Source organism: Lycorma delicatula, chromosome 4 (genome assembly GCF_047948215.1).
Source record: "Lycorma delicatula isolate Av1 chromosome 4, ASM4794821v1, whole genome shotgun sequence".
NCBI lineage: Eukaryota > Metazoa > Arthropoda > Insecta > Hemiptera > Fulgoridae > Lycorma > Lycorma delicatula.
In genome coordinates, this window is record NC_134458.1 from 178,536,860 (window position 1) to 178,550,418 (window position 13,559).

The window sequence follows — 13,559 nt, forward strand, 5'->3', positions numbered from 1 at the left end:
GGTTCAGCTACTCTGTATCACTGAGCACTCAAGCTCCCTCACCAACGGCAAGGTCTCATGATTCATAGAGAGAGAATATATCTATAATAGTGTAAATATTTAATATTTATAATAAATATTTGTAATTTTTTTTAATTTCACATGAATTATATAACTGGCAAATAATATACAAAAAGAAAAAGGTTAATGAATGATGAAATTGGACTGCCAATGAGTAAAGAAAAACTTTACTTAATTTGTTTTTTGGAGATTTTATGCAACAAATTAGGTTGAGCTTGGGATGTGGTATAAAGGTATTTGTATTGTAATAAAAACACTACTTATTTATTTATTTATACTTTTTAATCATTTATTTATTACATAGAATAGTGCAGTATTTTATCTGCATAAGCTGTTGTAATATACTTATATTTATATTTCAATGAAATATCTTATCTTAAAAGACAATAAACATGGTAAAATTATTAAAATTACAAAGGTACTTTTGTTTTGTCAATAATAATAATTTTCTTAAACCTAATATTATAAATAAAATATAAACAAATGAAAAAAAGTAACGTTAATACAAAATCTAACCTCTGTCATTACAAAATAATGTTTCATATGGCACGTGATCAAATAGATTAATTTACTTTTATTATTTACAATATATTTAATAATTATTAATAAAAAGAATATAAATAAAATATGTAAATATTTATTGATTAATTTTTATAAGACTATGACAAGCAGAAGATATTGTGCCAGCAAGGTTTGTTGGCTTGTTTGCATAACATACCTCATCAATCTAGAACAGTTTTATGAACTATATATCAAATGATCTATCCCAGTATTTCAAGTGGCAGTAAGTATACAATGTTTTGAAGAAATAAAAAAATAAAAACAAGATAACATATAGTATAAAAAAACCAAAATCAAAACTGTTTCAAATTCATCTTTTGATGAAATGGAAAATAAAAGTGATTGAACAGAGGATTTAAATATTACAGCATCATTCATCTAAGTTAGTTGTAAAAATAAAATAATTCACGTGGACGATATATAATAAAGATTTTAATAAAAATTAATAAAGATATTAATAATTTAATTTAAAGTTACTTAAAATGTTTCCACTAACATGATATGTGTATTAGCCAGCCAGTTGATATACTTCAGTATATCAACTTTAGAGGCTTTAGAGGCTGAATTTTCTACATCAGCTGGTCTCTGGTTTTATTTCTGGCAAGACTATCATTCTCTTCACCAATCATTTTAACTATCATATCTTCCTCAGTATCCACAATCAAAATAAAGTAAATCATTCGATCAGTTTAGAGGACCTTATTTTTTTGTTTTTCAAATTTCTTTTTAGAAAATATTTTCATAGAGCATTAATTTTATTTATGTTTTACCAGAAATGTAAAAATTGACTGTCAAGTGACAAAATAAACTTAACTTAAAATGTAAGTATAAAATTACCTATAAAATAAAAAAATAAAGCTTAAAAGATGGAAAATATGACTGCAATTTTAAGCCAGAATCTTCTAGATGAAAGACAAAGATGCTACTGCTCTACCACAGAGGTAAGTAGGTTTTGTATAAAGGTTAAACTCAGGATAGTTAAATGAAAGTCATCCCAAAGGACTTGCTATAAAAAAACATTGTTGGTTTATAGTCCTCTGTAGAGCTGTAGGGAACTCCTGCTGACAAATTCCGCATGAATTAATTAAACTTGATTTACTTATAAACAGCTAAACTTATAAATTATCTGTGAACAGTTTTATATACAGGTTTCACATTTGGTTGGCTAAACCATCACCAAAATCCTTTCGTGTACTCATATACAAACTTATTTAATGTACATCTTAATTCCTTCCACCTTTTATAACTAATTTTCAATCACAATCAATTAGTATTTAGGAAATTGACAACACAATTAAGTCTTACTTCAAAGAGAAAAGTTCTATTTATAAAAATCATAAATTTTTACTGAATAACTATTTTATAAATTTACTAAGTATTGTAAATTCATCACTGAATGATGCTAAAACATTCATTAGAACTAAATATATCTTTCTAAGTTAATATTTTTATTTTATTATTGAATTAAATATTAATAGAAATGTAAACATTGAATCTATCAAAACAATAAAACAGCTGAATGGAAGTATTATCTTGGAAAATAGTTTGTTCATTTGTAGTAGAAATATTGTAATTGCAACTAAAAGTTCCATTTTTGATTTTCTAAGTCTGGGATTTGATAGAACCAATTCAGTTATGTTTTTAAAAAAAAATTATATTTTAATCATATTAAAAAATATATATATTTTTTTAAACTGTAGATAACTCATTTATTCACAACATTGTAATATAATAAATAAATATATTTTTACCTTAAAGTATTATGTTTAATTAACTATACCAATTTTAAAATTAAGAATATGATTTCATTTAAATGTATTTTTTTTAAGTTAACATTTATTACTCAATAGGATAATGTTTTATTTAGTTTGTAATCTTACAGATTGTGGAGAATTTTCTAATTACCCTTTCTATTGTTTTTTGAAAATTTGTTTTATTGATCATGCATTATGACACATTATCTTAAACAATATTAAAAAATATTCATATATAAGCATATTTAACAAAGATGCTAGCAAATCAAAAATAATACTTTCCTTTAATTTTAATATTAATCTTTACTGAAACATAGTTTTGTAATACATCATGCAACTGTAGCGTTCAAGAAAAATCTACAGATTTATCATAATTTAATTTCTTTGCTGATATTGGACATATTCATCTTTCATTAATTTGTATTATTTTATAAAAGGGTTAACATTTTTAGTTTCAAATACCACTAGGGTACTTGAAATATAACAAAATTTTATAAGCAAATCTGAATTTATTCAATGATCTATACAACCAATAGAAGGTTTAAAGATGTTACTCAACACAAATTTTAACTACTTGAAATTCTTGACATTCCATTAACAGTTTCTACCTATTATAGTAATCAATAATTTAAAAAAAAATTCTATTTACAAGTGAAAATTACAATAATACCTACTTGTGTTTTTTTTCAATTTATTGTAAAAATAGAGAGAGCTTATGTCATGTAAAAAAGAGGGTTATATTTTGATTTACTTGAACCTATTTATTTATTTACTCCAAAAAGGTGATGTTCAATTATAGTTTCTTGATTTTTTTTTCTTCTTCCCCAGGCCGCATCTTGCAGTTAAGTATTACACAGTCTAGGGGAGTGTCCTTTACTTTAACAGGCCTCTAATTCTCGGCCCACCAGTTGGATCTCACTTTGCACCTGCCTCAAACCCCCAGAGTAGGATCCACCAGGCCTGGCTATGCAGTCCCTGGGTCCCCACTCTGGGAACCAGGACTTGGTCTTTATGCCAATGCCTCTAACGGGGCCACCCTGATTAGGGCATTCCCGCCGGAACTCGGTCTTTTTCGCTCGGGAGTGCAAGAGTCCCCGTGCCTTATCGCTAACACACACGTGTGAATGGCAGCTTCGTAGATGGCTGTCCCTCATCCCCGAGCCCCCTGATCCTTCTCCTGAAGAACCCTCACTACGAACCCTGCAATGGTATCAAAACTCTTGGGGCTCTGGAACATGGTGGTGATGATGTTCTCCATGCTGAGCAGTCCGGTAATCCCCGAGCAAGCGAGGCGGTAATCATCCCACTGTGGGCATCAGAGTTTCTTGATGTTAACTGAATTTTATGTCACTCTGCCACAGAAGTTGACAGAGATTGTCTCACTGTATCTTAACTAAATAGTAAAACAGAACTAGCATGTTTTAGGTATTATATAATATTAAATATGAATGTATTTTACAAGTTTCTATTTTCAGCTACTTTCAGCTTTACCTACAAAACACTAAACTCATATATTAATTATATTCTCTTAATTTATTTTCACTGCTTATCTATAAACAATTTTCTACCTACCACTACTAAAATAAACTATTCATGATCAATTTTTTTATTTACCCTAGCTAAAAAAAAATCTAATGGAAACATCTTCTTTGATATTATTTATGAGGTACTACCTCTAATGTTTTATCACTAATGGTAACATTAACTTAGATTTATTTATTTTTTGTTGTCAGTAACAAAACTGAAAAGCTTATTTATGCCTACACTAAATGTAAAAATATATGAAATCCATACCATCTGCTTTTCATTGCTTGGAAAAAATAATAATTTGTACTTGTACACTGCTGGTTTTTCTATTTCTCAAGTACATTTTATCATATTTAGCTGTTCACTTTAAAAGTCTCATCTTTATTTTCAGCTTCTTTTCCTGATTAATCTAGCTCAGAAATTGTAGCAGACAACTGTCCTGCTAAAAAAAGTCTGATTTAATTAACGTATTATAAAATTGGGTTTACATTCATCATCTCTATCTTCATTGTATTTTGTATCACTTGCATTTCAAATCTTTTTCTTTCAGCTCTTGCATTATCATGTTCAGTGAGCCATATAATATAAAATTATTCATTATGGTGAAATCATAAAACTTTGAAATTGTGCAGCAAATACCATTTGAGCTCTTTCTCCTTTCTACTTAAATTATCATTTTCTCCAACATACATATCCATTACAGTATCAAAAAATAGATGTATAATACAGTCCCCTAGTGTCTATGAACATTTAAATTACAAAGGAAAAAGAATGACCAAATATATTATAGTCATTAATTATTTAATTTAATTACCTAAAATAGAAAAAATGTGGTTAACATAATTTTAATTGGTTATACTCTATTTTTGTAAAGCAACAGACATTAAATGCAAATATTCAAAATAGTGAATAGTAATTCCACAAATAATGAGCATTTACTGTGTAATAAATCTTAAAACTTATAAGATTTTAATAAATTTAAATCCATTAAAGCTGAACTCCAATTTTTTTTATTTACATTGGTGATTTATTTATACTCAGCATTGATGATTGGGATGATATAGATTTCATTCGTACATTTTCCGACATTGTGGATGTAATTGATGTTTGATGAGTCATCATGTTAGATGATCTTGTTGATTGACTTTTGGTTCTTGACAAGCCAGTATTCGGTAGAAATTTCATATTGGGACAAAACCTTAATTTTAATAAACGAAGTATTCTTCTTTTCCAAACAAATATAACAAAAATTAGAACACCTTGTAATGTGTTACTTGCATCTGTTATATACCATAGATTTTTAAGATCAGGATAAAAAAATGACATAAGTTCAGTAATCCAATTCATTCCCATTACAATGAATAGTTTAACGTATAGAAGAAACCTGAAAAAAAAATAGAAGTGATCAAAAATGTATTTTTTTATATCATCAAACTATGATCAGATCAAAGCAAAAAGGATTAAAGAAAAAGTTCATTAATTTCTCTTAAAAGACAATTACACTTAAAAGAAAAAAAAAACAATTAAAAGAGATATTGCACTTAAATATATTTTTTTTATAATCTAATACTATTTTTATTTTCAAAGTTTATATAGATTGTTCCAAAAGTTCCTAGGTGATTTTAAAAATTAATAAGTTTTGATATGGAGTGATTCAGCATTGAACAAAGAGTCATCATTGTGGAACTTATTTTGAAAACCCGTGACCAACTACTGTGACTCGAAGAGCCTATTGCAGATGTTTCATTATAAGAAATGCGCCCTCTGAGATGACTGTGCAATCTGATTACATGGTGGGGATTAACAGGAGTCTTTAATAGACTTGTCTCGAACAGGTAGACAACATTCTGCCACTACAGAGCAGAATATTTAACATATGGAGACCAGCATGGAAGAAGATGCAGGAATATCAGTCAGATGGCATTCTGCTCAGCTGAGATTTTCCGAGTCAAGTCTTCACCATATTCTGAGGCATTTGTGTGTGTTTGTCTATAAAATTAGCTTGTCCATCACTTGCAACCAGTAGATTACCAAGAACAGCTTCAACATGCTGTTTATAGAGAAGAAAGAAATTTTCTCATCCAATTAATCATGACTGATGAGGCTTACCTCTATCTGAATGGGTTCATAAATAAACAGAACTGCAGATTTTTACTTTACAGCACATTATCAGTTCTTACTTTTCTTGAAGATGAAGGTGGAAATCCTGTAACTGTTATTGGTGAATGGTATAAAGCCATGCTCCAAAATTTTTTATGTCCTGTGTTACAAAATATACTAGAGATTTTATTCCAGTAGGATGGGCCCCATCCTACTGAGATGAGATGTGGCCCACATCTCATGTGGCCAGGCTAACAATGAAGCTCTTAATTAAGATATTTAATGAATGAATCATTTCGAGAGGTTTGGAAATTCCATATTCACCACGGAACCTGATTGTGACAGCCCCAACCTTTTCCTGTGGGGTTGCCTCAATAATAGGGCTTACATCAATAAACCCAGAACCTGAGAACAGCTAAAAGAGAGGATTTGAGCTGAAATCAGGCTTTTAAATGAAGATATTCATGAGACTGAAAATAGTAGGCATTCGTTTATACAAATATTCAAACAAAGATAAGATTCTTGTCTCCATAAATTATACTAACTTTCTGTACAAATCATTTATGTAAATTAAGATTCTTAAATAGGTTATTGGCTTTGAAATTCCCCAGGAACTTTTGGGAAATTCTATATAATCTATAGACATAAATAGGGACACTATGACTAATTTATTCATATTACTTGTTTTTATATTAAGATTTGAAATTTAGCTAAAAATTTGAAATTTGATGCAGTTACACCTTATTCTGTAGAAAAGAAAAAATAAGCGAAAATTGCAATGAAGAACAACCACTAATGTATTAAAATTAATAGAAGTTGAAAAGGGGTTGTTTAACTGGAAGCCTGGAAACTTAAAACTAGTAGGATTATTTCCCTTAGGTTGTAAGCTAACTTTATGAAGGAGTATGAAAAGAAGAGTAAAATCAAATTACCCAAACCAGTGTATCTATCTCTAATTAAAAAGTAATACTATAATTTTTTGGATTAATTTTTTGCTCAATGAATTAGTCACCACAGAAGCTTTTTTTGGAGCTTGTACAAAGGAATATGGAAATGGAATTTTGTAATGTATGCAAAAATTCCAGACCAGGAATCAAATCTTGGACCTTGGATGAAAGGCTGAGATACTACTACCACTCTGCTACAGAGATTGGCAACTTATTTCCTTTAAAAGAGTTAAATGAGACTATAATATTGTATTTCCTGATAACTACATTCCTTCTATAACTCTAGTGACAGTTATTTTAAATATAGAACAAATAACTGATGATAACCAACATTCTGTGAAAACAAATCTCCAGTTCTCCCTTTAAATATACCCTGAAAAGTTGAAGATTAACTTCATAGTGGTCATATGTTTTACAATTCAATCTTCAGTAGAGAATACATCAAAACTTAAAATACGCACAGTTACTAGAAAAAATTCTACAAAAACTTATTTTAGGATTCCTTTCAGTCAATTCTTCAGAGTTTGAAATTTGATAAAGAAGTACTGCAGTAGTTTATTATACGACTATACTGGAAATATTTAACCTGGCAGCAGTGCACTATTGAGCTATTAAATTTATTACATAAATGGGAAAATTCTAATTTAATCACCTGTGATTAATTCCTCAATCTCTCAAAACAACCAAAAAGCTAAAATTTGTCATACTTGTTACTAACGAAATCTTTAGGAAAGGAAGCAAAAATTAGTTTTATTAACAATTCCGGAATAGTTAGATAGGGTATTCATTTGATTAAAAATTTAACATTTGCAGAATTGAATAATAGGCACCTTCAGCTACTTCTAAATATGCAGTGAGACCGTATTTATACAACAAGGAACAGCACATTATCTGTCACAATTAGAAGAATTGATAGATAGCAAATATCTTCAGGCAGAATGAATTTTTCATGACTTTTTAGCCAGATAACTTTTCTGATATGAACTCTCATGTGTCCTGCAGTAAGTCTGGTAGGAATTAAAGATCACTTCTGTTTGATAAAAATATGCCTAATTTTGCTTTTAAATTTTTGTGTTGGTATGAAATTAGTGCTAACATGTGCTTCATACTGTTTTTGGGATCATTAAGTAAACAACTTAAAAAAAGGTTTTTTGGCTACAAAAAAAGTCATTGAATAGATTATAGGAAAAAGAAAATGTGGAAACGTAAATGTGATCTTTGTGTAGTGATCCAATAATTTATTGTTTTTTTTTTTTTTTTTTTGTTAGGATTAATTCAGCGCATAAGCTTAGCATGGGACTGTGGTATATGGAATTTTGTAACATGTGTCAAATGCCATGCCTGACTGGAATTTGAACTAGGACTTGAAAAGCTAATTCAAGTCCTAGCAGCAAGCTAATCATTCTACCATGGAGGTCAGTAATTAATCCTCAATCATTTTTTCCTTGTTTGCAGCTATTTTAAATGCAAGCCATCCAATCTAGGGCCAAAGTTCTTGGAGAAATTATTATAATTTATTAGTAGTTTCTGTGATAATAAAAATTTGTTTATAAAAAATGGTAAACCAGTTTTTAACTGGAAAATTTTTTACTATATTAAAAATTTCTTCTTACTAGTTATAGGTTTAGAGTTTGATTTAAGTTCTGACTCTCTTTGTATTCAATCAAAACCTAAACTGACAACGATTGTTAACGTCTATATGCCTACAAGCGCCCATGATGATGATGAGGTAGAGTGTGTATACAAAGAGATTGATGAAGCAATTAAACACGTAAAAGGAGATGAAAATTTAATAATAGTTGGAGATTGGAATGCAAGCATTGGAAAAGGCAAGGAAGGAAATATAGTGGGTGAATACGGGCTGGGCAAAAGGAATGAAAGAGCGGACCGACTTATAGAGTTTTGCATGAAGTATAATTTAGTAATTCCCAACACCCAATTTAAAAATCATAATAGAAGAATATACACTTGGAAAAAGCCAGGCGATACTGCAAGGTATCAGATAGATTATATCATGGTTAAGCAAAGATTTAGAAATCAACTCATTGACTGCAAAACTTACCCTGGAGCAGACATTGATAGCGACCATAATTTGGTGATAATGAAATGTAGATTGGGGTTTAAAAACCTGAAGAAAAGGTGTCAGATGAATCGGTAGAATTTAGAGAAGCTTGAGGAAGAGGAGGTAAAGAAGATTTTTGAGGAGGACATCGCAAGAGGTCTGAGTAAAAAAGATAAGGTAGAAAATGTAGAAGAAGAATGGGAGAATGTTAAAAAGGAAATTCTTAAATCAGCAGAAGCAAACTTAAGTGGATTAAAGAGAACTGGTAGAAAACATTGGGTTTCAGACGACATATTGCAGCTGATGGATGAACGTAGAAAATATAAGAATGCTAGTGATGAAGAAAGTAAAAGGAACTATCAGCAATTAAGAAATGCTATAAACAGGAAGTGCAAACTGGCGAAAGAAGAGTGGATTAAAGAAATGTGTCAGAAGTGGAAAGAGAAATGAACATTGGTAAAATAGACGGAGCATACAGGAAAGTTAAGGAAAATTTTGGGGTACATAAATTAAAATCTAATAATGTGTTAAACAAAGATGGTACACCAATATATAATACGAAAGGTAAAGTCGATAGATGGGTGGAATATATTGAAGAGTTATATGGTGGAAATGAATTAGAAAATGGTGTTATAGAGGAAGAAGAGGAAGTTGAGGAGGATGAAATGGGAGAAACAATACTGAGATCTGAATTTAAGAGAGCATTAAAAGATTTAAATGGCAGAAAGGCTCCTGGAATAGACGGAATACCTGTAGAATTACTTTGCAGTGCAGGTGAGGAAGCGATTGATAGATTATACAAACTGGTGTGAAATATTTATGAAAAAAGGGAATTTCCGTCAGACTTCAAAAAAAGTGTTATAGTCATGATACAAAGAAAGCAGGGGCAGATAAATGTGAAGAATACAGAACAATTAGTTTAAGAAAATGGTGTTATAGAGGAAGAAGAGGATGAAATGGGAGAAACAATACCAAGATCTGAATTTAAGTGAGCATTAAAAGAGATGAATGGCAGAAAGGCTCCTGGAAGAGACGGAATACCTGTAGAATTACTGTGCAGTGCAGGTGTGTAATATTTATGGAAAAGGGGAAGTTCCGTCAGACTTCAAAAAAAGTTAATAGTCATGATACCAAAGAAAGCAGGAGTGGATAAATGTGAAGAATACAGAACAATTAGCTTAACTAGTCATACGTCAAAAATCTTAACTAGAATTCTATACAGAAGAATTGAGGGGAGAGTGGAAGAAGTGTTAGGAGAAGACCAATTTGGTTTCAGGAAAAGTATAGGGTCAAGGGAAGCAATTTTAGGCCTCAGATTAATAGTAGAAGGAAGATTAAAGAAAAACAAACCAACATACTTGGCATTTATAGACCTAGAAAAGGCATGCGATAACGTAGACTGGAATAAAATGTTCAGCATTTTAAAAAAATTAGGGTTCAAATACAGAGATAGAAGAACAATTGCTAACATGTACAGGAACCAAACAGCAACAGTAATAATTGAAGTACATAAGAAAGAAGCCGTAATAAGAAAGGGAGTCCAACAAGGATATTCCCTATCTCCGTTACTTTTTAATCTTTATATGGAACTAGCAGTTAATGATGTTAAAGAACAATTTAATAAGATTATGGAGGTAGAAGAATTTTGTTATTTGGGAAGTAGAATTACTAAAGATGGACGAAGCAGGAGCGATATAAAATGCCGAATAGCACAGGCAAAACAAGACTTCAGTCAGACATATAATTTGTTTACATCAAAAATTAATTTAAATGTCAGGAAAAGATTTTTGAAAGCATATGTTTGGAGTGTCGCTTTATATGGAAGTGAAACTTGGATGATTGGAGTATCTGAAAAGAAAAGATTAGAAGCTTTTGAAATGCGGTGCTATAGAAGAATGTTAAAAATCAAATGGGTGGATAAAGTGACAAATGAAGAGGTGTTGCGGCAAAATAGATGGAGAAAGAAGCATTTGGAAAAATATAGCTAAAAGAAGAGACAGACTTATAGGCCACATATTAAGGCATCCTGGAATAGTCGCTTTAATATTGGAGGGACAGATAGAAGGAAAAAATTGTGTAGGCAGGCAACGTTTGGAATATGTAAAACAAATTGTTAGGGATGTAGGATGTAGGGAGTATACCGAAATGAAACGACTAGCAGTAGATAGGGAATCTTGGAGAGCTGCATCAAACCAGTCAAATGACTGAAGACAAAAAAAAAAAATTGTATTCAATATGAGTAAATGAGATATATGTAAACCTGAGATATAGATCTGTATCTGTATCTGTTTATACAGTTTTTTCAGCCATAAATCACTAAATACAACAAGCTGGGTATTGAAGTCAGCCACATTAGTATTTCCACATGAAGTGAGGAGTAAAGTGGATTCTTTGTGGCTTACTTCCAGAACTTAACATATTATGCAAATCAGCATGCTAAGCCCACCAAAATTCAAACAATATTCACTCCTACAAATCACTTCTTTACTCTATTCATCACAGGGTATGGCTGTTTAGTGAACATCATTATGCTTACAAAACAGCTTTGACCAGTGCCTCTTGTACCTAAAATGCTTTCCATGCATATCACGAGTAATAAGACAGTCTGGGATAGGTAGTTTAAAACAATTAATGTAATCCCTTCTGTTGTTAAAAAATCCATTATACATACTGCTTGTTTGGAAACTGTATTTTCCAAATACAATATTAGTCGTGCAGAACTCACCAACTGAGAAGCAACTTTTGATTCTTAGATCAAAAGTTGTTTCTCAGTTGGTCTTGATTTTTTATAATTTACATAAAAAAAAACTACTGCATTTGATTTTGAGCTGATTTGACTCTGAATACAATTTATATTAAAGCTGTATTGATGTTAAATATCTAAAATAAATATACAAGATAGATATTATATTCTGAATTACCTTTGTCTTTCATGTTCCTGGTGGCGTTTACTTTCACCATGATTTAATACTTTAGTTTCTTTAGATATCTTACATATTTTTATTGTTGTCATCATGAAAAATATTAAATTTGAACTTAAGATAAAAGCAAGCGGTAGATAAAAGTAAACTAGTTTTGCTTTATCAGCTGGAAAAAAGAGAAGAATTGATTCATCGTCATTTATAAATAAATTTACTTTACTATTATTTCTCTATATTAATCAATTTGATATGAATCTTTAAAATTAAATTAAAATAATAACAAAGTTAAGAAAATGATGTTATACAATTTTAGTGAAATCGCATAATTAGAAACACTAACTTAACAAATTAATTGACACTAATTTAACAGATTATTTGCTCTCTTTCATTTTTCTCTATCAAACAGCGTTCAATTAAATCTTTTTGTTTCAAAATTTATATATGATACAATTTATTTGAATAATTAACTTTTAAAAAGTCATAATTTAATTTTAATGATTATTATAACTAAAGGTAATATTGATAAAACTTCTGTTTTATCAATATCACCTTTATAACAATCATAATCATTAAAATGTTGAAAATTTCTGATTTGTATTTGAATCAAGATTAAATTCAAAATGTGATTAACAAGCAACAGCAATTAATGATGAGATGCCAGTAAGAGAGTTAGACATGGACGCACAAAACCAGTATTGAGGGATTCGATTTATTCAAACCAACAATAGTGGTTTTTTAAATACTTCAAGGTAGACACAGTCATGGTATTAACAGTCATGGCACAATTAGTCCAACTTACTAAAGGGCTGCATAATTGCTCTATAAAGATTTTCCAGAAAAAAACATCTCCTTGAATTTAGAAAGTAAGTTGTTTTGTCATCTTTTTAAAAAGTTTAACCATATTTCCTTGTGCCTAGCAATGAATTCAGTTGAATTACCAGATTATTCTTTAAAAAGAATGAATACCCATATTTAAAAAATTACTTTAAAAATTATTAGAATACTTATTATAAAGCATTGTTGCAAGTTACTGTACGTGTAATAATGTTATAAATTACTTTACATGATGGTTTGTTTTATTAACTATCCAATAAAAAGCAAGATTAATGGACTCTAAATGGCTTCTTCAGGCAAATTTACAGGTGGTTACATATAAAATTATTCATGAAAATGATTAATCCATTATTTAGCCAATAAAAATTTAACTAAAATGAATTAAAAGAACTGGTACATAGTACAGTCACATGTTAATTCCCAGCAAAGTTATATTTTCTGACAGTAATACCCATAGTCAGTGGACTTTGTTATTAGACTATAATGAAAGTTTTGTATATTGATTACCCTTTTTCAAAAGGTCTGAAAGGGCTTGATCAACAGTATGAAACTGCATCCCCTTTAAATTCTTGCAATACGCTGCCCATGATGGTTACTGATGAAAATTACATATAATTATTGATTTGTAATGACAAAATAAAACTAATTTATTTATTTCAAGGGTGATCTTCCTTACGAAACAGTAGCTTTTGTTCCAAGAATGATTAAAAAGAAAAAAAAAACATTATTACATAATAAAAAATGCATTTTTTTATAATCAGTTTGATTTGATTTGCCATTAATATTTAATAAG

The 13,559-nt window shown here is 29.8% G+C and overlaps 1 protein-coding gene across 3 annotated transcripts in view; it reads right to left on the bottom strand.

Moving 5' to 3' along the window:
* Positions 1–320: 320 nt before the first annotated feature.
* The window catches only part of LOC142324112 (G-protein coupled receptor Mth2-like), a 142,057-nt gene continuing 128,818 nt past the window's right edge, over positions 321–13,559 (bottom strand). For all 3 annotated transcript variants that reach the window (XM_075364775.1, XM_075364776.1, XM_075364777.1), the window contains exons 4-5: positions 11,933–12,098; positions 321–5,286 (exon numbers count right to left, since the gene is read on the bottom strand). In XM_075364775.1, the coding sequence (XP_075220890.1) occupies positions 4,917–5,286; positions 11,933–12,098 (536 nt within the window). In that variant the 3' untranslated portion in view covers positions 321–4,916. The remainder of the gene's footprint in view (positions 5,287–11,932; positions 12,099–13,559) is intronic.